The sequence below is a fragment of the Bombina bombina genome, chromosome 3 (assembly GCF_027579735.1).
Source record: "Bombina bombina isolate aBomBom1 chromosome 3, aBomBom1.pri, whole genome shotgun sequence".
NCBI classification, from domain to species: Eukaryota; Metazoa; Chordata; class Amphibia; order Anura; family Bombinatoridae; genus Bombina; species Bombina bombina.
Window position 1 is genome coordinate 430,697,039 of NC_069501.1, and position 24,319 is coordinate 430,721,357.

Here is a 24,319-nt window from a genome sequence, read left to right on the forward strand (position 1 = left end):
TCTGAATTGAGAACTCTCAGACAGAAGTGGAGCTTTGATACTATATCCTGGTTAGGACAAATTACAGTTCTTAAAATGAGCTTTCTACCCAAATTTACATATTTGTTCTGCTGCCTCCCAATTAGATAACCCAAACAATTATTACTACAATTCCAAAGTGAATGCACAAAATATATATGGCAGGGCAAACCTCCACGCATAGCTCACAAGATTTTACAATATCCTAGATAACTAGGATAATACGAGCCAGCGATGCTTACCCACATCACACAATGGGGGTTAAAAAATCCCAAAGCAAGTAGAGGGAAAATTGTGCAAGCCTCATTACCTTTCTATATCCAACTTTGTGACTTAATTTGGACTCCACCTCACTACCGCAGACATCTTTCAATTAATAACCCAATAATTATAGAGTGCCTCGCTACCTGGGACAAAATCAGACATTATAAGCCAATTGGTCCCCATCCTTCCCCTATCACTTCCATTCAAGGTCTTTTTACAGGCCTGACTCTCACGCCCAAACTTGGCTGCGTCTAGGACTTGTGAAGGTATCCGACTTATGGTCCACTTCCCACAAGGCCACTTCCTCACATTAAACCAAATCAGGGAATCCACACATGTACCACCATTTATGACATTTGAATATGTTCGAGTAATAAGTCTACTTACTAGCTGGGGGTTTAAACCTACATCCACAAGCCAGTTATCTATTTGTGAGTCTAGATGGCAGCAGGGAAGGAAACTATGTAGACCTATGTCCATATATTACAACCTAATGGAAGGAGCTTCGCCTTTGGATAAAGCTCCACATATACTGAAATGGGAAGAAAAACTGAAAATATCTGTCCCTACTCAAATCTGGCAACGTACGCTCCTGCTTTCCAAAAAAGCTATCACTCTATATGAGACATATTTTAAGCTCCTTACACATTGGTACTATGTCCCTGCACGATTGGCTCAATTGTTCCCTACCTCCTCTTCTAAATGCTGGAGAAATTGTGACCACATAGGTGATATGACACATATATGGTAGGACTGCCCGAAACGTAAGCCACTGTTGAACACTTGCTTCACCACATTAGCCAGAATAGGGATACCCCCTCACCAAGTCACCAGCTGTGGCCTTGCTGCATCTAGGCACACCTTACCTAAACATCACAGCTGATGGCTTGAGACCCTCACAGGTGATTAGTTTGCGCTCTATAAGTACCCAATAGATAGATAGCTATTTATGCATTTACCTTTTCTCTGCTATAAAACTATCCATTGCCAGATCATGGAAGAAAGCAACCCCCCTACCTGGCCTGCAATAATTAATATGGCGTACATATACTCTATGGAAAAAAGTGTTTTCTACTCCCTCGAAAATTCTGACTTATTTGAAATTATATGGGCTGACTGGAAATCTATGTTTAACACCCAATGGCCTTCCAATACTGACCTCTAAAGGAAGACACCCCCTCCATTTTCTCCCAACCCCCCTCTTTACAATTCAACAATTTCCCTAATAGTTACAACTCGTTAACCCGTACATTATTATTCTTATACAATTGTAATCCCTCAATTCCCCCACCTAGCTCTAGTGAGTGGGAGTTTTGGGGGGCAATCAGACTAGGCCCAGACATACTGCCCACTGTACCTTTTCTCATATTTTCCTTTTAATTTGCCCCCACCCCCCATCAATGACTGGTTAAATCTGGACACCATATGCAACATTTGAATTTTGGTAACTTTTACTATTAATATACTGGTTCATAGCGCTGCGGAATCTGTTGGCGCGCTACAAATAACCGATAATAATAATATTTCTTAGCATCTTATTGTTATTTTACATGTTATAGACCATAATCCTTTTTTACTGGACTGTCTGGAGATGTAAACCACGTAATTCAGGGAAGATCTTCCCTCTCTGAACTCTCTAAGATACTGGGCGCAGATACCCAATTTTATAATATTGATTTACAAATATCCAAATATGTTTGCAATCACAAACTAACATTCTGATGAAGTTATTGCCGTGTACACATTTCATTTTTTTTTTTAAAGTGAGATTTCAGCTACATTTACAGAACTAGTTAATGTAATCATGCTTACTATAAAAACTGAGCATGTGTAAAACTTTAACATTGGAAAAAGTCAAGATCTGTCATTTGAAAGTCAGCAAAATCAGTTGTGGACAGCCATAGGCTGTTTAAATAATAATAATAATAATAATAATAATAATAATAAAAAAATAAAATAAAAAGTTTTTTTCTCAACACAAAAAATAATAATCTATCATGCATAAAACAGAACAGAAATTAATAAGGATACTAAACCCACATTTTTTCTTTCATGATTCAGATACAAAATTGCTTAAAATTGCATGCTCTAATTTACTCCTATTATCACTTTTTCTTTGTTCTCTTGCTATCTTTATTTGAAAATGCAGGAATGTAAGCTTAGAAGCCGGCCCATTTTTGGTTCAGCACCCTAGGTAGCATTTGCCGATTGGTGGGTACATTTAGCCACCATTCAGCAAGCGCTACCCAGGTTCTGAACCAAAAATGAGCCAGCTCCTAAGCTTAGATTCTTTCTTTTCAAATAAAGATACAAAGAGAATGAAGAAAAATGATAATAGGAATAAATTAGAAAACTGCTTAAAATGGCATGCTCTACCTGAATCATGAAAAAAAATTGGGTTTAGTGTTCCTTTAATATAAATTCAGATTTGAAAATAAGACTGCAATTTCCATTTGTTGCTAATCTTTTAAAAATCGAATTTAAAGGTCTAAGTATAATATTCAGTCACAATGTTTACCTGTTGTACTCGGCTCCTCTGAAAAGATTTAATGGGTTTCTCCACACTTTGCACTCTGAAAAGGCACAAACAGAGTTACTTAGAAAATGTAGATCAGGGATAACCAATTGACAGACCATGGGCAACATGCGGCCCTCTGCACAATGTTTAGTGGCCCCTTGGAAATAGCAGGACTAAGAATCTGTGTCATAATTTTTGTGGCCCCAGAAAAAAGTGTAAGTAAAAATGTGTGTTCTAGTGATTTCTGGTGGGTGTGTAAACAAGGTGAAAACTCAAAAAAAAAAACTCAGATGGGTAAAACAGCAGAGAGATGGTACCCTGAAACTGTGGTCATTTTTAGGAAATCTTAACAATAAATAAAAAAAGGAGGATGCCCCGATGGTGTAATAACGTATATAGGTATGTCACCATAAAGCCATATATAGTACCCACCGGATTAAAATGCACTAACGAGTGCAAAATAAAACGTCCTGAACCTTTAGCAGCCATTCAGTAAGCTCAGTAGCGTGCGCCAACACGCCAGGACTACAAACAGCCATATTCTCACAAATTGTGGAATATCAATTGAAAAGTTATATAAAAACGTATTGTTTTCTTGCAAAATTCTCAGTGTAGCCACTGCCTTCCACGGACTCACTCCACCAGCTAATGTCAGGAAACCACCAGAACCCAACTCTAGGAATAGCTGCCCGGGTTGCAACAGAACGCAGTCACTTCCTTTCAATTGATATTCCACAAATTGTGAGAATACGTCTGTTTGAAGACCTGGTGTTTCTCAACTCTACTCCTCAGGACCCTTAACAGGCCAGAGTTTCATTATATCTTAACTAGAGCACAGGTGAAATAATCAGCTGATGGGTGAGAGCAGGTTAGTAACCATGGTTACTGATCAGCTGATTATTTCACCTGTGCTCTAGTTAAGATATAATAAATATCTGGCCTGTTAAGGGTCCTGAGGACTGGAGATGAGAAACACTGGCGTAAACTACTGATGGTGGGGCAGAGCAAAGACTAAGCTGAGGTTTAGAGCTTACTGAACGGCTAATAAAGTTTCAAGATGCTTTTGTTTGCACTTGTTAGTGCATTTCAATCCTGTGGGTAATATGTACGGCTATATGGGGTCATACCGATAGACGTTATTATACCATTGGGCGCCTTCTTTTTTATTTGTTTTATAGACTTTCACATTTATCACTGAGTGACTTTGAGAATAAGTGGCTGCCTGAGGTTCCTCTACACTTCACTCTATGTTTAAGGGGTAACAGCGTTAAAGTGATCTGAGGAGAGATTTGGATATTAGCATAAGAATCGTGTGAGACTTATTAGATGTTTGATTTATTTGGACCTTTTAGTGGTGCATCCAGAGGGGAACGGTTTGCTCCATACATTTTATATTTTTAGAAAATATTTTATTTCTGTGTTTAATAACCATATAACCAATAAGAGGGGTTGGATATGGAAAGTTGAATCACAACTATAAACGCCACTAGCATTATACTTCTTATCATTGGTATGTTTTGCATGTAAGGCGGAGGACATAAATATACTTAAGCTTGAAATACCAGAACAAAGTTTAAAGTTATAATCAATAAATACAGAGGGCTTTCCCAACCCTTTCCTAGAAGGTAATCAAAGGGAGAAAGGCCTGTATACACTGAGGCATTAGACACACTGATCATGTCGTTGCCAAAAAAAAGGTAATAAACGTGATAACACTGAGGAAAAAAACAAAATGTGACACCGTCAGTGAACAAATGTTTCAAATGCCTGGATTCCTCACAATTGTCGACTTCTCTGGAACCAGAGCCTAGAATAAGAAATAACTCAATGTCCTCTGATTCTGGCTGATTCATGCGAAAGCATGGGACAAGCTGTTACAGTGACTAAGGCCTTATTGGATTCACTGCCTTCAAAGAATGACTTTACCTCTCTCATACAGCAAGTGAAGCAATGTATTCGCGAATAACTTGCAGACATTAAGAAAGATCTTACTGAAGTAGGACAAAGGGTGGAAAAACTGGAGGAAGACACGACCCACCAACATGCGGCAATTCTCAGCTGCTCCAGTAGGCTCTCCCAACAGGATTTAATAATCCTGCAACTGGAAAACAAGATCAACAATCTAGAGAATAGGAGCCGCCGACATAATATCAGAATGAGGGGTATACCAGAGGATGTGTCCCCTCAGGCTCTAGAACCATATCTACAAAGCCCATTCGCCTATTTGACAGATGAGGGTGATGACTCTTCATACGCTCTCAATAAAGCGCACAGGGCATTGAGAGCTAGACCTCCGGAGGATCAGCCCCCAAGAGATGTAATTGTAAAAGTCACAAGCTACCCCATTAAAGAAACATTGATGAAAAAGGCAAGGCAAAAACATCTGATAAAATTCAAAGGATCAGAGTTGCAACTGTTTGAAGACCTGTCTACTAGAACCCTTCAAAAGAGAAGAGATTTACTACCATTAACAAACAAGCTTTGCCAACAAAATATCCAGTATAGATGCCACCCCTTTAACCGGAAAATACAGTGGAGAGGCAGAAGAATAGTGTGCAACACTCCAGATGACATCTCTTCTGTATGTAAAGAGTTACATATAGAACCACCCGTGATGGCAGAGATCTCTAAACCATGTACGAATATGCCATTGCAAAAGGAACAACCACTACTTCAAAGATCGGAATGGCAGAGAGTATCTTCAAGAAAGAACAATAAAACCCCCTCTAAACAAGCCATACGGGAAGCAGATGTTCAAGAAGCAGCCTAGTTTATGGCCAAGTATAATGTTTTTGTCTTTTTTAAGTAATTAAGGGACTACTCTCTCTTTATCAAAAAGGACAAGAGACTCTTTTTTTCTAGAGATTGATGTAGGCAGTGGAGAATTTATAATAAAATATGTCTGCGAGGTATAGGGATGGAGGGGCACTGTCTTTGTGTTCAATGTGGGGATGGAGGAGGATAGTCAAGTGTACCTCCAATACAGTTATTGAAAGAAAAAGAAAATGTAAAGTAGGATGTACTATATTTAATGTATGTATTTATGTTTGGCCCATGTAGAATGGTTACTCCCCCTAATCACAAAGTTTTATGCTTTTAATCTATTGTTGTATTAATGTTACCTATATTTTGTTTTTGTTAAGCCCGGGATGTGTGCACACTAACCCTGCAGATATAATATACCTGATGTTAAAGAGTGGTAAGCCTATGACTGATCTAGGATGACAGCAAGAGGTAATGATCCACACCTACACATAATTACACAGAATGTCCACGGGTTCAATTGTCCAAATAAAAGGGCTATGGCCCTGCAAAATATACACAAAAGAGGGGGAAAAATTATTCTATTGCAAGAAACCCATTTTAAGGCAAATGGGGTTCCGAAATATTTTTCCTCGCAATACACACTATCATAGTACCAACCTTAAAAAAAAAAATGAATGGTGTCAGCATTCTTATTCACAAATCCATTCCTTTTAAAGTCCTGCGAATAAACAAAGACAAGGAGGGTAGATATCTGGGTGTTATGGGCCTGCTTTATGGTAAACCTGTTACGATAGATAATTTTTATGCACCAAATAGACACCAAGACGCATTTATAAATGTAGATGTTGCTAAAATTCTTCATATATTGAAGGGCCCCCTGATTGTGGGGGGTGATCTGAATATACCACTCGACCCTAGATTTGACTGCTCAAGCACCAAAACACACATCCCGCAGAAAGTTTTCCATTCTATATGGAAGAATCTTAAACACTCGCACTACATAATACCTGGAGATATTTACACCCAGATAAGAGAGACTATACTTTTTTCGAAAGCGAGAGAACAGCAAAATACTTTTTTCTCTAACCCACACAGAAATTATTCCTGACTGGATTACATTTTAATAGATCATAGTGCTCTCTCCTATATCACACAATCCCATATAAAACATACAACCTGGTCAGACCACTCGCTGGTAGAATGCTTCTTAAGGTGGCCATCTATGCCCATAAGACCATTCTGTTGGAGGTTAGACGATGCATTGCTACTAGACCCTAAAAATCTAGAGAAATACACAAAACAACTAGACATGTACTTCTCAATAAATAACACACAAGAAACAAACCCAGATATGATCTAGGAGGCGCACAAGTCTTACATGAGGGGCGAATTCATAAAAACCAGAGCGATTAGGCAAAAGGCAAATAGAAGAGTGTATTCAGCCCTAGCTCAGGAGATAACGGAATTGGATTATCTGGCAAAATTGAATCCGGGAGATGTTCTCCAACTAAATTTACTTAAAGAAAAAAGAAATAAAGAAATAAACTAAATGAGCTTCTGCAAAATGAAACTCAAAGGAAGCAGCTGTTTCTACGACACATGTTTTATGGGGAGAGCAACAAAACAGGCAAATATTTAGCGAGGGCATTGAGGAAACAACAAACAAAATCATATATACACTCAATCAATACCATTTCTGGGTCTCAAATAGAGGATACTGCGGGCATCGCTAAACTTTTCCAAGAATTTTACCATCAATTATATAACATATACCCGAACAGACCCTCTAGCAATCATAGGAAAGCATGTGACAACTATCTATGAAATATACATCTCCCACACATTTTGATAGAGGAAGCAGAATTATTAGAATCCCCAATAAGCGAGGAGGAAGTTAGGGCAGCGATTGCAGATATGGAACCTAATAAAGCACCAGGTCCGGAAGGCTTCACTGCCCTATATTACAAAACTTTTAAAGTCCAATTAAATCGCCATCTGACCTCTTTATTTAATTACATCACAGATGGTCATGTGTTTCCTGATACCATGCTTCAAGCCCCTATAACGGTACTTCCGAAACCGGGGAAACCCGCTACTTCACCCACAAATTATAGACCAATCTCCCTGCTTAATGCAGATATTAAACTTTATGCTAAAATTCTGGCTACCAGAATGAATAAAATTTTACCATCATTGTTGGATGGGGATCAAGTAGGTTTTGTACAGAACAGACAGGCCAGGGACAATATAAAGCAAAGTCATCACCCTCCTAGACCATATTAAAAAATTTTAAATGCCAGCGGTCTTTCTGTCGACAGATGCAGAGAAAGCATTCGACAGATAAGATTGAACTTTTCTACATTCCACCTTATTTAAATTCGGCTTCCCATCTAAATTTATTTCCCAAATTTTTGCCTTATTTTCTAATCCATCTGCACATATTCGAGTTAATGGACTTCTGTTGGATGCATTCGAAATACATAATGGGACAAGGCAGGGGTGCCCGCTGTCGCCACTGTTTGTCCTAACCCTGGAACCCTTGGCAGCTAAATTACGTAGTAATCCGAATATAAAGGGAGTTGACATCTTAGGACATTCGTATAAACTAGCCATGTTCGCAGACGATGTCTTGATGACCTTATCTTGCCCTATTGAGTCCCTAGAACAGGTTCAGAGGGAACTAGTAGATTATGGTAAAGTGTCCAATCTCCTGATAAACCCATCTAAGTCAAAACTCTATCCCATTAACATATCTAAAGACCTTTTAGATATGATCAGGAACTGGATTAATCTTAAAGCATTAAAGTATTTGGGTATTCAATTGACCTCTGATGAGGAACAACTACGTAAGTTAAATTATGGGAAACTCTTAACTGAATTTCAACTCTGGACGTCTAGATGGATGCCCAAACACAGTATCTCTTGGTTGGGCAGAGTGGCAACTGCAAAAATGACCTTATTGCCAAAGGCATTAAAGGTTATGCAAGCCTTACCTATCACTGGTGTCTCCAAATACGTTCAAAAATTGCAAAAAATACTAAACTCCTATATTTGGCAGGGGAAGAAATCTAGATTATCTCAGAATATGATATACACCCCTTGAGAAGGGGGAGGGTTGGGGGTCCCCAACCTGAATTGGTATAGAATGGCTCTTTGGGTAGAGTGGTGGACTGGTGTAGGCAGGGTAAGACATCATTTAAAAAAGTGGTACACCTAGAATCACAATTATTAAAAGTAACACATATTGGTGGACTATGCTGGACCTCAACATTGGTAGCCAAATCAGGAGAAGGCAAACCATACACTATTTTTAGTGAAACCTGGAATACCTGGGTCCTCTATTTATTCAACATTGACAACATTAATAGATAATTAAGAAATTGAGGGAAGTAGACTTAAGAATATGACACAACTTGGAAGCTCAGTTGGCTTCCAGGATTTGATCCCAATATATACTTTAATAGATAGAGGTAAATTGTTGGGTAGACAGGAGCTATTGGACAAGGGATATGACTGCTTTTCCGACTGATTTATAATACACCAAGTTAGACATTACATCTCCACTCATAAAAATAGGAGAGACCTTCTACGCACCCCAACTGCTTTTGAGAACCTGTGCCTTAACCAAAAAAAACCACACAAAAGGGTACAATGTCATCAATATACCAATACCTCTTGACATCAAACCTTCCATCTAGACCGACATATGTTCAAAAATGGGAGACAGAGATGGGGGTACAGGTCATACCTCAGCAATGGAAACGGTGGGCATGCTTTACAGCACAATCTGCACACTTGTCTCTTTACTTAGAAACAAATATTAAAATTCTCACAAGGTTGTACCTTACACCCAGTAGACTGACATATATGTTTAAGAATGCTAGTAATAAGTGTTGGAGGGGGTGTGGCCAAGAAGGGACAATGCTACATATATGGTGGGACTGTATACATATGGCTTCATTCTGGAGAGGAATTTTTGGGGTGATTAAGGAAGTTACAGGCGTTGACCTAGAATTCTCCCCAACAGTTCCCATATTTAATGACTTATCAACTATATCATGTAAGCTACGTCGAAATATCACTCAAATTATGCTTAATGCAGCAAAAAAACTGATTCCCAAACTTTGGAAAACCCCAATAGTCCCCACTATAGATAAGTGGAAACAACAAATTGATTATACAATTACAATGGAAAGATATTTTTATCTTTCCACGGGAAGGTTGAATTTTTACCACGATATGGTATTCCTGTGGGAACAATATAAACTGGCTAGGGTATAATAAGTAACAAGAGAGGTACTGGAGGCATTATCTGCATGGTGTGAGCGGAGTGGAGAGAAATTGTCCAAAATTAACTAAACTGACTAATGAAGGATTAAAAAAAATTAGATCACTAGTTACTTTGGTTTTTACATTTAATAGATATGGAAAAACTGAATGAACAAGTTCAACTAAACTCTGAGAGAAAAGATTGCATTCTGAAGGAAGCCCTTACCCTGCAAAATGCTACACAGTGGCTGCATGATCAGTGTAAGAGTTCATATATCTCTGCCCCTAAATCTCCTCAGTAAAAGAGATAAGGCAAACAGTAAAGAAGTATGTCAATTCAAATTTTGACAGTTTAAAATACCATTTTTTCTATCCATATTTTGCAAAGCAATCCTTAAAGGGACACTGTAACCAAAATTTTTCTTTTGTGATTCAGATTGAGCATGAAATTTTAAGCAACTTTCTAATTTACTCCTATTATCAAATTGTCTTCATTCTCTTGGTATCTTTATTTGAAATGCAAGAATGTAAGTTTAGATGCCGGCCCATTTTTGGTGAACAACCTGGGTTGTCCTTGCTGATTGGTGGATAAATTAATCCACCAATAAAAACTTGCTGTCCAGAGTACTGAAACCAAAAAAAACTTAGATGCCTTCTTTTTCAAATAATGATAGCAAGAGAACGAATAAAAATTGATAATAGGAGTAAATTAGAAAGTTGCTTAAAATTGCATGCTCAATCTGAATCACGAAAGAATTTTTTTGGGTACAGTGTCCCTTTAAAGAGAAAATTGGATTCCACATGGATGCATTTCAGTTTTGAATATAAGTATTTTTGTAATATACATGTATTAGCAAAAATGATTCTAATAAGTTATAGCTGTTTCAGTATGCACCGTGCACCAGCATTTTAAACACAGAGCCTAAGATGCTTGTACCATCTGGTAATGACTCAATTTGTTAATTGCTTTCATGAAACAAGCCCCACTAGTGCACTGAGCAGCTGCGGTATTTAAAATGCTGGTGCATTGAGAATATCTAGCTATGCTTCACATGCAGAAAAAAAAAAAAAAAAAAAAAAATGATAACTTACTAGACGCATTGTTAATATACATGTATATTGCAAATATGTTTCTATTCAAAGATGTAATCTATCTATGTGCATTCAAATTTTTTACTGGAATGTCCCTTTAATTTTTGAAAGTCTACTAGGAAGTCTTAATATCAAACACTTTCAATCAGCCATGTTCACCACAGAATAAAGAGGTTTTGCTAATAAATAGTAGTAAAGTTATTTTTGTTACATCATATTTATATGGCTGAGAATTGTAAGTTGTTTAGTAAAATTATGTATAGTCCTTGATATAAGCTGTGTGACAATAAAAAATAGGTACTGTTTTCTAAGCAAAATACAGTCACACTTTAGCGTATCCTGTGACTCTGAATCAATGACATGGAAATACTGTTACAGAATTTCTGCTTTTGAGGTATTCCAAGTCTGGCCCACTGAGGTCTACATTACAAGTGGTGCGCTATTGTTAGAGCAGGCCATGATAAGCAATATTGCTCCGCGCTAATTTGCGAGCATACTACAAGTTGAAAGGAAACACGTTTGCTCAAGCGGAAACAAAATTAGCGTGTATCGGGTTTGCGTAAGTGGTGACCTAGCGTACAGTGTAAGAGGTAAAAAAAAAAAATGCACCAAACACAACATAAATACATTAAAATAAAGGTTTTACACTCATATATACAGTAGGACTCCTGTATCGGTGGGGGATGGGTTTCAAGTCCCTGGTGGATGCCTGAAACCGCAGATAATAGTGAACACTATATACTGTAAATGCTGTAGTTACGTATGATAAAGTTTAATTAACAAGTTAGGTAAAACAAGACTGATTGGATCAGCCAATAGGATTGAGCTCGCATTCTATTGGCTGTTCCAATCAGCCAATAGAATGCAAGCTCAATCCTATTGGCTGATTGCATCAGGCAATAGGATTTTTCCTAGAATTCTATCAGCCAATCGGAATTCAAGGGACGCCATCTTGGATTACATCATTTAAAAGGAACCGTCATTCATCGGGTAGTCGTCGGTCTGGATGGATGCTCCGAGTCGGATGTCTTCAAGATGGAGCCGCTCCTCGTCGGATGAAGACTTCTGCCCGTCTGGAGGACCTCTTCTGCCCGGTTGGATGAAGACTTCGCCCGGCTTCGTTGATGACTTAGGCCCGGTTGTGTGAAGACGTCTCAAGGTAGAGTGATCTTCAAGGGGTTAGTGTTAGGTTTTTTTAAGGGGGGTTTTAATGTTGGGGGGGGGTATTGTCATTTTTTTTACAGGTAAAAGAGCCGATTACTTTGGGGCAATGCCCCGCAAAAACCCCTTTTAAGGGCTATTTGTAATTTAGTATAGGGTAGGGCTTTTTTTTATTTTGGGTTTTTTTTTTATTTATAAGGGGGATTAGATTAGGTGTAATTAGTTTAAAATTCTTGTAATTATTTTTTTATTTTCTGTAATTTAGTGGGGGGTTTTGTACTTTAGTTAATTTTATTTAATTGTAGTTAATTGTAGTTAATTTATTTAATTAATTTAATTATAGTGTAGTGTTAGGTGTAATTGTAACTTAGGTTAGGATTTATTTTACAGGTAAATTTGGCTTTATTTTAATTAGGTAGTTATTAAATAGTTAATAACTATTTAATAACTATTGTACCTAGTTAAAATAAATACAAACTTGCCTGTAAAATAAAAATAAACCCTAAGCTAGGTACAATATAACTATTAGTTATATTGTGGCTAGTTTAGGGTTTATTTTATAGGTAAGTATTTAGTTTTAAATAGGAATAATTTAGTTAATGATAGTAATATTATTTAGATTTATTTAAATTATATTTAAGTTAGGGGTGTTAGGGTTAGACTTAGACTTAGGTTTAGGGGTTAATACATTTAATAGTGTGGCGGCGGCGGTGTGGGGGGGACAGATTAGGGGTTAATAAATATAATATAAGACACAAGAAAAGCAGGGTGAGTAGCACTCTTAATTAGTCAATAAAAGATACAGGTGCATCCTAGAAAAGTGAATATCTAACAACGTAAATAAGAGAGTAGAAACCTAAAATACAGGTAACTAAAAGTCTAGGCAAAAGAGAGCACAGCTGTATATAATAAGTAAGAGACTAGGGCGAATTCTTGAAATACAAATGAATTTAATAAAGTTACATTAAATAAGTGCATACATCCAAACATACAATCACATACATTAATAAATATAATGTAGGTGGCGGTGGGCTCCGTGAGCGGCGGTTTTGGGGTTAAACAATTTATTTAGTTGCGGCGGGTCCGGGAGTGGCAGTTTTGGGGTTAAACAATTTATTTAGTGGTGGTGGGCTCCGGGAGCGGCGGTTTAGGGGTTAATAAGTATAATGTAGGTGGCGGCGGTGTAGGGGGGGCAGATTAGGGGTGTTTAGACTCGGGGTACATGTTAGGGTGTTTGGTGTAGACACTACCAATGGGGGGAGACGGATTTCCGGTGGAAGGAGTTGTGCTGAGCAGAGCACACGCTGAATTTGGCGTGCAGCGAGGAGAGTGGAGCTCAGATACTCTTAACATCTCGCCATGCAGTTGCTCCCGTTGTTGGTGTGCCCCACACCCTAGGGAGATGGGCTATAGTATCTAAGCCCTGGCAGGAAATCCTAAAAAAAAACATTCCTTGGCTCCCTGGTCAGAGCCACAATTGCGCTAGGAGCAATAATAAAAAGGAGGAAAGTGGCATCTAAGTCTCTCATTGTTGTCAAATCTGAGCCCAATCTCAAGTTTTTAAAACAAGCATCTGGCCTACCTGGATTGTAGCCCCCGGACCGGACCCCCCTGGAGGGGTCGGAGTATTGCGACTGAGGAGAGTTGGGCTGCCGTGGGTCTTGTGCCGAAGAGTTGGTGTGCTCGTCGTGGGGTCATTCCCGTGGCCTCCTAGGGCACTGTATACGGCATATTACTGGTCCCGGATCAGAAGGTGGTGGTCCCCAGGTCCTATGTGAGCGGTGAGCTGGACAGGCTCAGACAGAGGGTGTTTGTCCAATCGAAAAGCTCGGAGGTGTCGAGCCCTTCTTTGTGCCCAATAGGAGCTGGAGGCGTGTAAGGAGCCAGATGAGATCCGGCTAAACCGATCAACGGAAGCCCCCCAGGGTCTGTGTAAACTCCGAAAGATCTTCAGACAGACGAGGGAGTGGAAAGCCTCATTACAGCCCAGTTGATATTTTGTCGCATTACAGCATGGCTGTTATTTGAACAAACAGTCTGCCCTGGACGGTGTGTCAGGTAATTGAAGATGTCAATTTAGTCTGGGTGTGCACGCTTGTGGAAGGGTAAAAGCTCCTGGACTTATCTTTACTATACCCTGTGTGCCTCCAATGTTTGGACAGACTATGTGAACTTAATATCAATATAAAGAGAATTTTTCTTTTTGCTTACTGTTCTGCATTGAATACAGTTTGAAGGGAAAAAACGTGTTTGAAAGGGGGGGAAAAAAAAAAAAAAAAAAAAGGGGGAAAAAATGCTTGTTATTTGATTATGCCTCATTGTTTGGTGCCCCCTTATGTTGATTCCCTCTGTGTTTTGCAGTCAATTCTGATGTTATTTAATACATGTTAGTTTTCCTGCTTAGGCTGCATAGCTTTAAATTACCTTCTTATCTGTTAATCCCTATGCTAGAGGAGGTGGTAGGTGTCTCATATGGTATTATATTGATTGATTTTTTCTCCCCAGGGCCTATACATAAGGGAATTTAATCTCTAGTCCAATTGAGGGGGGACCCTATTTAAGAGGTTAAAGATTGATTTTGAATAATAAGTAATTAATCTGTTACTGGATATTATTGAGATAAAGCTCAAACCATCAGTATCATTCGGATAAATCATTTATAGCACAAGCAGGATAGGTCTGCACTAGTGAATAGACAAGAAGGTATAAGGTAGATTGTCTATCAGCATTTCAATTTAAAATTGAATAATAGGGGCAGTAGAATACTGTGTAGTCTGGTGTCAGGTGAATGGTATGTAGCAGGCTCTTTTGTTTTTGATTCACTTTTTTTTCTCTTTTTTGTTTTGTCCTATATATATATATATAGTTAGTTATTAAGAGGGTAGAAGGGGGAGGGAAGGGGGGGTCTTCACGTTTGTGTATTTAGATTCTTTGGGATCTACATAATCACGTATTGGTTTGCCAGGCGAGCGCCTGGATTTGTATGGTGTGTTGTGCAATCTATGCACTATTTTGAATGGAAAGATATATCACTCAGGTGAAATCCGTTTCACCCATAATGCCTGCGAAAGTGAAAGATAAAAAAAAAAAATAAAACAGTTGATACCAGTCTAGATAGCCCTATGGAATCCAGTAAGAGTGTGTTTGATATGCAAGAGCTTACAGCTAAACTCCTGGAAGTGTTTTCTCCCAAATTTGAAGCAATCAAAAAGGAACTAGGGTCTATTTCTACCGAAATAGTTACATTATCATCTGAAGTGAAACTTTTTTCAAATAGATTAACAGAGGCAGAGTCTAGAATCTCTGATTTAGAAGATCAGACCCACATATCTGCAGAGATTATTAAAAAACAAGATACTGGGGGCGTGTCTCTAGGCAGCACCTTGAATGGTAGCAATATCGGTTGCTCCAAAGGATTCACAGATAATCTGCCTTTTATCAGTGGCCGGAAAGATCATCCAACTCTTACACCTTGTCATTTATAACCCACAGACCATCCTGAGCTTGGTGATACTAAATTCTTGGTATTATAACCTTTGGACATCGATCTAGAGCGTTGGGGCCTAAGGCAGTTACCTCAGTAAAGGCTCTCAACACCCCCCCCCCCCGATATCTTGTAAGCCGGGTATGCAGTGCAAAGTCACTGACATTCTCTACGAAAGAAACCATCTCCCAAGATAACCCATCTAGGGGCAGGTGAGGTTGAAAAGGAGCCATATGAGCTTTGTTTTCTAATGGGGGAAATACAAGATGGAGGCCCTAAACAATTGGGAACGTGAGATGAAGCAGCACATAACGGATCATTATCGGAACTTGGTGGCTGCACTGTCTAGGCTTTTTCTTAATCCCGCCACTGCAGAAGCTCCGCTAAGTGTGAGTAAAGGGGACACTAAGCCTTCCCGGCTGGACTTGGCCGGTAGAGAGGCATCCGACTCCCGCAGACAGGCATCCAGTGGGGGGACTGGGCTTTGCGATGGGCAGGCACTTGAGTTAGGTCTGCAGATCGGAGCTACTTGTGAAGTGCAGACGGAGGCATCCTGCCCACTAACAGAGGAGATCGCTTCCCCGGATACTACCCGTGCATTGACGGAAGAGGATGCAGTGGCGCAGAGACATTCCAGCTTCAGATTCACCTTTGCCGAAAACCCCAACCCGCTACCCCTTACCTTACCGCTGATAACCGCGACCGGAGTAGGAGGGGAAATTAACAGGAAGCTTTTAAACACCCAAGGAAACCGGGGCCTTGCTGAAACAGGATGCTTACAAGTCCTAATCCCACAGAGAGTATGCTCCTCTTTTTCGGGCATTCCTTGGCAGTGTCGTTATCTCAGCTTGGAGCTATGTGACCGGGACAGTGATGCTCTAGACGTGAGACAAGGCGTGGGGTAAATTAAAAGTTATGCTTCAAGATCTTCACTTGGGACACATCGGGAGATCTGTATTATCTGGCTAGCACTAAGCAATTGTATTCTTTTTTAAATATGAGTCCTGTACTTGACTAACTGGCTAGTGGGTTCATGGTGATTCTCCCAAGCAGAAGCTTTATCGATATTTATGGTCTGTCCTAGTTACTAGCCAGTATGTACATTCCCCCTGGACATCCAACCTTAGTGTTCCTAAGGGACAGGACTTGAGAAACTCTTATATGCTTTGTCCAAACTGTTCTCCCTAAAGACAGCGATCATGACACATGCTTATACTAAGTCAAATTGGATTAAATAGCAATGGAAATGTAGAGCATTGACCCATGGTATAATTTAATGTGCAACACAGTCAATTGCTCTAGCTAAGTTACTCTCCACAAGTTCAATGTTCCATGTTGTGCTTTAACTAAGTTGCTTAATGTTTATGTCTACTACTCCTTTAAGTTGCATTTCCCTAGAATTTCATATAATCCCTACCATAGTGCAGATATATATTGCAGGTATAATCAACAGTCAATATAGTCCCCTTGATAAAAAGCTATTGTGATAAGTAGAGCTGCGAGTTCTTTAGGACAGCACATTAGTGCACCAATACCCGTCCTAATCATTGAAGACTAGATAGAAGCAGATACTTCCCAAAGGCTATATACCTCCCTGTAGTGCTCTATAGTTACATGACACTCCAACCCCTGCCCTAGCTGGCTAACTTTACGTGCCTAGATTGATGGTCCCCCTATCATTTTGTATACCTATGCTAGAAACTGGGCCCAACAGTGGCCTTTACAATCTTTCACTTTTATACTCCCCTTCCCTATCGCACTCTGTTATTAATGGTCCAATAGTGGCCGTTCTTCTCCAAGTTGGGGGAATCAATTTCATTATTATCTTAAGATCCTAGAGTGACCATGTGTTACATTAGGACACCTCCTCTTAAGCATTTAGTTTATGTGGGTCCATGAGTGGCCTGTTAAACCATTGGAGGTGTATTTCTTTATCCTATATAAAAAATTAAATGAGGTTCCATTTTCCTAGTTCGGTTGTAATTTGATGTATAGGAGTGTTCTGTCCTACCGTACTATGGTAGCCTATAGTATGTAAGCTTTGTATCTCACTAAATCATTTTATGATGTTCCTATTGTAATGACTGCTGAACTTTTAACAAATGTAATGGATGTGCAAAACCTCAATAAAAATAATTTTAAAAAAAAACAAAACAAAAAAACAAGATACTAAAATTAGAAATATGCAGCTTCGCCTGGAGGATCTTGAGGATCGCTCCCGGCGTAATAATATTAGATTAGTTGGCCTACCAGAGGTATCAGAGTTTGAAGATCTGTTAAAATTCACTTCTACTACACTTCCCCTGGCTCTGGGGATGCCCCCCCAATCAGTACCACTTATAATTGAACAAGCTCACAGATTGGGCCCCAAGAAAGACTCCTCGGAAGGAGGTCCAAAAAATAGAGTATGTTTATTTAAACTTTTAAAATATCAAGACAAGATTGAACTTATGAGACTTTTTAAAATGTCAGAACCCCTTCTATTTGGAAATAGTAGGATACTAATGTTTCAGGATTTTTCCTCTGAGACTTCCTCGAGGAGGAGAGCTATGGCCCTGCACTATACACAACTTATAAATAAAGGGATAAAAGCGCGGATTATCTATCCAGCCAGAATTATAGTGGAAGACCGAGGTACTAGACGCTCATTCGAGGAGGTCTCAGAGGTCAAAAAATATATAGAAACCTTGTAAGTGGATGCTAGATGTGGTCTGGTACTCAAATGAGATATAGGTCGAAAATTTATTTGGAGGAGTTACAATGTCTAAGCAAAACTTGATGTTGATCTTAGATAAGGCTAGCGCAATTGTTATATGTATATTTTGTGTTTTGTTGTCTCTCGCCCTCTTCTCTTGCCCCCCCCCCTTGTGCATTATTTTTAAAGTGTTTTACACTGGCCTCCCCGGGCAGCTTTTATCTTTAAAGTCTGATGTTAGATGGGTGAGGGACTCAAAGTATTATCGTGGAATATAGGGGGAATAACTTCCCCCATTAAGAATAAACTTGTTATCAAAAAATTAGCTAGTCATAAACCTGATATAGCCCTCCTACAGGAGACTCACCTTAATCAGCAAGAAGCAGTGAAATTGAAGATAAAGTGGGTAGGGGAAGTTATCTCTACATCTAGTCGAGCTAGAAAATGTGGGTTAGTTATTCTTCTACATAAGGATTTAGACTACAAGATAATTAAAGTAGAAGTAGATGAGGCGGCTAGATATCTTCTTCTCCAAATCCAATTAAAAAACGTCAAATTGGTGATTTGTAATGTATATGCCCCAAATAATTTTTCCAGAGAATTCTGGGAAAATATAAAGCTGAAATTATTTCCTTTTGTCTCTGAGAATTTAATTCTAGGGGGAGATTTTAATGCAACTCTTTGTCCTATCTTGGATAGATTTTCAAAAAAAAATATTGCAGTGCATAATAGAAATGCGAAATGTTTAAAACAACTTTGCTCGAGCTTAAAACTAGTAGATGTTTGGCGGTTAAAAAATCCTGACAAGTTGTTATATTCATGTGAGTCTAAAGCACATGGAACGTTCTCAAGAATAGATTTCTTTTTAATCTCAGGAACATTATCATCGCAAGAATTAGAGACCGAGATAGGAGAAATTAGCATCTCAGATCATGCCATTATCTCATTATTTCTTGTAGCAGGTAACAAAGAAAGGATTAAAAGACCCAGATTTATTTTCCCTCGCTATCTATACAATAATCCTAAATTTGTTAATTTTATGAAAGCCTCTTGGCAGCGTTATTACTCTGAAAATTCAAGCTATATTAACAAGACGGAAATCTGCTGGGAAGCTTTTAAAGCTGTACTGAGGGGTGAAATTCAGGTCTATGTAAGTATAGGTAAGAAGAAGAGTAGAACAAGAGAAATCCAAATTATAAATCAGGTTAGGAATGCCTATACAACATATTGTTCAAATCCCACAGTGGGGAATTGTGGGAAATATAGAGACAAGAGAAAGGAAAGAGATCTTTTTTTAAAACAAAAATTAGTTGAGGAAGAAGCAAAAATAAATCTCCATTTCAAAGGTATGCATGGGTGCTCGGCCAAATACTTGGCCAAACTTATTAAAAGTAGAAAAAAGAAAAATCTTATATTGGCAATTCAAACAGATAAAGGCAGAGCTACAGAAACTAAGGAGATAATTTTTGGGGTATGATAAAGGTCCCTAAAATATCTAATGAGGATTTGCTAGTAATTAATGCTCCGATTTCAACACAAGAAATCAAGAAGGCTATAGATAATTTAAAGATGAACAAAGCAGCGGGTCCTGATGGATTCCCCGCTGAATTCTATAAATGTATGAGTGAAGAGGTATCATCGATATTAGAAAAACTTTTCAATTCTTATTTTCATTCAATGAATCCTATATCAAAATACTTCTCCGCGGCGAATATTTCTCTCATTCTAAAGAAAGGTAAAAACCCGGAAGAGCCGGCCTCTTATAGGCCAATTTCTGTTTTAAATATAGATTATAAAATATTAATGGTAATTATTGCGGCAAGAGTATCCAAGTGTTTACATAATATTATCCATCCAGATCAGTCCGGATTTATGCTAACTAGAAATCCAACAAAAAATATACGTAAATTAATTAATCTCCTGGATTATGCTTGGAATGTAGACCAGGGCAGGAAGAAACAGTTATGGCAAGACGCTGCGATTCTTTCTCTGGATGCTATTAAAGCATTTGATTCAATTATCTGGGAATATTTATTTAGGACATTAGAGCAATTTGGTTTTAAAGGAGAATTTTTACATTTCATCCACAGAATATATCATAATCCAATATCCTTTTTACTTATCAATGGGACCCTATCATCCAAAATAATCTTACAAAGGGGCACTAGGCAGGGGTGCCCGTTGTCCCCGTTACTTTTTAATATCGCACTAGAACCCCTAGCAATACGGTTTAGAGAAGTGTTAATAGGATGTCAGCTTGGCACATATTCCCTTAAAATCTTGTTATATGCGGACAACGTGTTATTATTTCTAGCTAATGTTCAGCAGTCTATTTCGGTAGTCCTACAAACCTTGAAACTCTTCAGCTCGTTCTCCGGGTATAAGATAAACCTAGAAAAGAGCGAATTATTGTGCTTTAATAATAGACTGATAGTAACACCTAGTATTCCTTTTAAACAAGTTGATGCTATTAAATACCTAGGGTTAGTCTTACACAGGAATCCTAGTTATTGGTACAAAGCTAATTTCGAGCTTTTGTTTCAAAAGATTGCTGCTGATCTACAACTCTGGGTGGCATTTCCATTGTCTCTGACAGCGCGCGTCAGTTTAATCAAATCCATTATCTTTCCACGTTTGTTATACCCGCTTCAGAATCTACCCTTGTTTATATTAAATAAGGACCTAAAGCTAATCAATGCATTATTTTCTAAATTCATCTGGAATAATAAAAAATCACGAATAGCTCTGGGGAGACTTATGCAAACTTCGGGAGCAGCCGGTTTAGCGTTGCCTAATCTTAAACTTTATAATTTGGCAGCGTTGGCCAAAATAGCAATAGATTGGCTCGCCGGTTCTAATATCGTCTCATCCGAAGAGATAGAATCATTTTTAATTGCACCGTTCTCATTAAAAGCGATTCTACATTGCAAAGTACAGAAATTGCCGCAGAATGTTAGCTGTCTTGTCTCTATAAAGAATGTAGTATATGCTTGGCAAAAGTCTTGCTCAATTTTAGATCTGGACTACTCTTTTTCAGAATTTTTACCTATTTTAAGTAATCCAAGTTTTCCTCCTGGGATATATCAAAAAGTATTTAAAGATTGGTCAGAAAAAGGGCTATATTACGTAAAACAACTCCTTGACGAAAACTATCAAATAGTATCTGCAGAGGATATCTTTAGTAAGGATGGTATACCTAGATCCAACTTATTTGCTTATTTCCAAATTCATCATTTCATTTTAGACCAGAAGTGGCAGGTCACATTCACAATAGCCTGGGCCGATATTAAACTTTGTATACAAAAATTCATCACAGGTGATGCATCGATTTCCCTGATGTATGACATTTTGTTGAATAAGCAGAGCTTGCTCATTAGGGACAATCTATGTAAATTTTGGGCTTCAAGAATTCCTTCGATAGATCATGAAAATATTTCCCAAATCTTTAACTCGCTGCATAAATGTAAAGTACCAATGGCCTGGAATGAATCACATATGAAGTTGATTAACGACTTCTATATCTCACCTTGGAAGATAAATACGTTTTATCCTTCATCGGTTAATATATGTCCACGTTGTGCATATTATATTATAAGGCAGATACACTTTATATGTTTTGGTCATGCCCTATGGTTAGACAATTATGGTTAAAGATAATTTACTGGTTTAATAAATTATACAAAGTTACAATATCGTTAGCAGTGGAGGATATTATTTTTTTATATCCTTTTAATGATGCTATTAATAGGAATACCATAGAAAGTTTAAACACAGTTATATTAGCAGTCAGATATTGTATCCTTAAAAACTGGAAAAATAAGCGTTTATTAGGACTTGCTTTGGTGTTTAAAATATTTCAAGATCAGATTGTTTTTGAATCATTCCATCTCCATGATGCCTCTGAGAAAAGAATTAAGAAGTTCCTGTGGAGATGGTCACCTGTTATTCTAACCTATCCAAGTGTTATTCAAAAAATGATTCTCTCCCCCTTCTTATCATCTGTAAGTTTTGCGGAACTGACACTATTAAATGTCTTTCCACATAGTTGGATTAAGCAGCCTGGAGGGGTCGGTGCGGAGGGGTAGTTGGAGAGTGGGGAAAGGAGGAGAGGATTCGTCTGGTTTTTCTTTTTCTTTTATATATATTTTTTTTTTCTCCCTCCTGTTTGGTTTTGTTGTGTTTTGTCTTATTTATTTTCGGTTTATTTTATAGTGTTTTACTTTTTTCACTTTAATTTGTACAAAACAATACGACATGGTTATTCGCTTAATTTGTACACAATGTTGTGTAAAAATTCTTTAAAAATTCCAGCAGTGTATGTTTATTATTAAGAAAACCATTTATGGGCAAAATGTAATGATGTGCAATTTATATAATAATGCAATTATCTCTTTTTGTTTGCTTCTTATCGCTTTTCCTTGTTATGCCATAATTTTTTGCTTTTGGCCCTGCGTGGCACAAGAATTGCAATTTGATTTGTCTTTTGTTTGACACACACTGTTGGTTATATATAAATAAAAGTTTAAAAAAAAAAAAAAGGAATCAATGGGATATCGGGCAGCAGCGAAAATGAGCTTTCGCTGCTGTCAGACTCCCATTGATTCCTATGATATCCGCCGCCTCCAGGGCGGCGGATTGAAAACCAGGTACGCTGGGCCGGAAAAGTGCCGAGCGTACCTCGTAGACTTTTGTTAACTTCCAAAAGTAGACAGATTGTGCCGAACTTGCGTTTGAAACATCTGTAGTGACATAAGCATCGATCTGTGTCGGACTGAGTCCGGCGGATCGTATGTTACGTCACTAAATTCTACTTTTGCCAGTCTGTAGCCTTTGATAACTAAGGGCGAATCAGGCTTGCCACAAATACGCTGTGGAATTCCAGCGCATTTGCGGTTGACGGCTTGATAAGTAGGGGCCCATGACTCTACCATACCTAGAATTAAGGGAAGGTAATACAAATAATGTCTAGAAATTAATATAAAAATGGAAGATGTCTTTGTATGTTCAAAAAAAAAAAAAAGAAAAAAAAAGAAGAAGGTCTATGGGGAGAAGAAGTTAGCGTGGTCACAATATCCGAAGTTAGCACACATCAGGTTTTGCTCGCGAACAAACATTTTACTTTTTAGTACACGCGCTAACCTCTGTCGTGTTACAAATTTTCTTCCACTTGCGGAAATGCGATAAATAGCGTGCTACTTGTAATCGACCATTGAATGTTTAGGTCATTTATTGATCCTGTAGGAAAGCCTGCTGGTGTTGTGAGATGTTCTGTAGCAGTTTGTTCAGTTACCTGACACATTCTGCCTGCTGAATTCATTTTCTCCTGTGCTTGAGAAAACACCCTCTGAAGAAGCTCCAGGTTCAATCCCTCCCATTAAGGGACGCAGATGGTTGACAGATACTTGCTCAATGAAAGAGGTTCCGTACTTCTTAAAGTAACACCACTCAAAAATCTACAACAAAGACAAGAAAGACATGCAAGTTAAAATCCCTTTATTCTCTTCCAATGTCAACACAGTGCATATTAGAAACTATGATTATCCCCATCACAATGTGATCAATATGATACAGTTACCTACACAATACTCGTCCTAACATTTGTATTACAAAATTGAATTTAAAAATGTTCTTCAGCTTCTTTTTTTCTAAATGGATATTCAAAATGCTTTGTAAACCTACTATTCCGGGCTTGTGGATGCTTGCCTATGTAAAAAAAAACACAGCAAATAACTTACTTGTTTTCTTGCAAAATTAGTTATTAGAAATTCTCAGTGTAGTCCTCAGGTTTTTAAATTCCTCTGCTTGTTACTCTGTCAGTTCTGTGCACGAGCAAATCTGACTCCCTGGTATCTAGTCTATTCACTAGCCTAGAAGTTTTATGACATCAGGCTAAGATAAAACTTCCTGCAAAGGACTCCCCCTTTATGTAGTGTTGTGAAAGGAAGCACAATTTAGTGTACAAAATAAATAAAACTTAAAAACCATTTAAATAGGTGAATAATACATATTGCAATGCTTTCTATTAAGTATAAGACACTGCTAGGTGCTTTTT

At 38.2% G+C, this 24,319-nt stretch overlaps 1 protein-coding gene across 2 annotated transcripts in view; it reads right to left on the minus strand.

Moving 5' to 3' along the window:
• The window catches only part of LOC128653397 (suppressor of tumorigenicity 7 protein homolog), a 400,896-nt gene that overhangs the window by 330,440 nt on the left and 46,137 nt on the right, over nt 1-24,319 (minus strand). For both annotated transcript variants that reach the window (XM_053706647.1, XM_053706648.1), the window contains exons 3-4: nt 23,558-23,720; nt 2,801-2,855 (exon numbers count right to left, since the gene is read on the minus strand). In XM_053706647.1, coding sequence (XP_053562622.1) covers nt 2,801-2,855; nt 23,558-23,720 — 218 coding nt within the window. The remainder of the gene's footprint in view (nt 1-2,800; nt 2,856-23,557; nt 23,721-24,319) is intronic.